The sequence below is a fragment of the Primulina huaijiensis genome, unplaced genomic scaffold (assembly GCF_012295235.1).
Source record: "Primulina huaijiensis isolate GDHJ02 unplaced genomic scaffold, ASM1229523v2 scaffold202529, whole genome shotgun sequence".
In the NCBI taxonomy this organism is placed as follows: Eukaryota; Viridiplantae; Streptophyta; class Magnoliopsida; order Lamiales; family Gesneriaceae; genus Primulina; species Primulina huaijiensis.
In genome coordinates, this window is record NW_027352879.1 from 1 (window position 1) to 666 (window position 666).

Consider the following 666-nt stretch of genomic DNA (forward strand, 5'->3'; position numbering starts at 1 on the left):
TTGAGGGCTTGAACTATATCAGTGTACATCATTTCCATAGTCCTCTTTTGCCAATCTAATATAGCTTGGACTGACGCAGATTCTGGATACCCTTCTGGCCACATCGGAATCACAACGTAAACTGTAAATCTCTGCCTGGATGCGATCTTATCCGCTATCTTTAGTGACAGTTCCTTCGGAATGACATGCAAAGCACCGATGTTTTCGACCTTGATGTCGGCCGAGTTCCAAGAAAATGAGCTTCCAAGAAAGTACTGATTCTCAATGTAAATGAAATTATTTGCACGGCGTATGGCATGGATATATGCATCTTGAATGCTTCGTTCGATGATATTATCTTTTCCACTCACTAGCCCGGATTTAACTGCTTCTTCGGGTGAATCAGGGAACCCAAAAGCCGCTCCACCGTCTATGGACCGAAAAACTTGGACGTTCCAAGTTTCGTGATCATCAGGAAACATAACGGAAGACGGGGGTATTATGATGTCATCGAGTTCTTGAAGTTCTAATAGTACATCAGTTATGCCTTGTTTCCTCCATCGTTGCTCGAAATTGTGGAGAACATCCCAAGCTGCAGGCCCTTCCAATCGGCAATGAATATCGTGCCACGGTTCCCTTGGACCACCTTTTTGAATGGTTGCACCCTTATAATTTGCCTGATGAAAA

The 666-nt window shown here is 43.8% G+C and overlaps 1 protein-coding gene across 1 annotated transcript; it reads right to left on the reverse strand.

Moving 5' to 3' along the window:
- Nucleotides 1-5: 5 nt before the first annotated feature.
- LOC140966234 (phospholipase D alpha 1-like) lies at nt 6-662 on the reverse strand (the record flags this gene model as incomplete). The annotated part of the gene is made up of 1 exon (XM_073426578.1): nt 6-662. A coding segment is annotated over one exon (657 nt), but the record flags the coding sequence as incomplete, so codon positions are not given.
- Between the last annotated feature and the right edge of the window lie 4 nt (nt 663-666).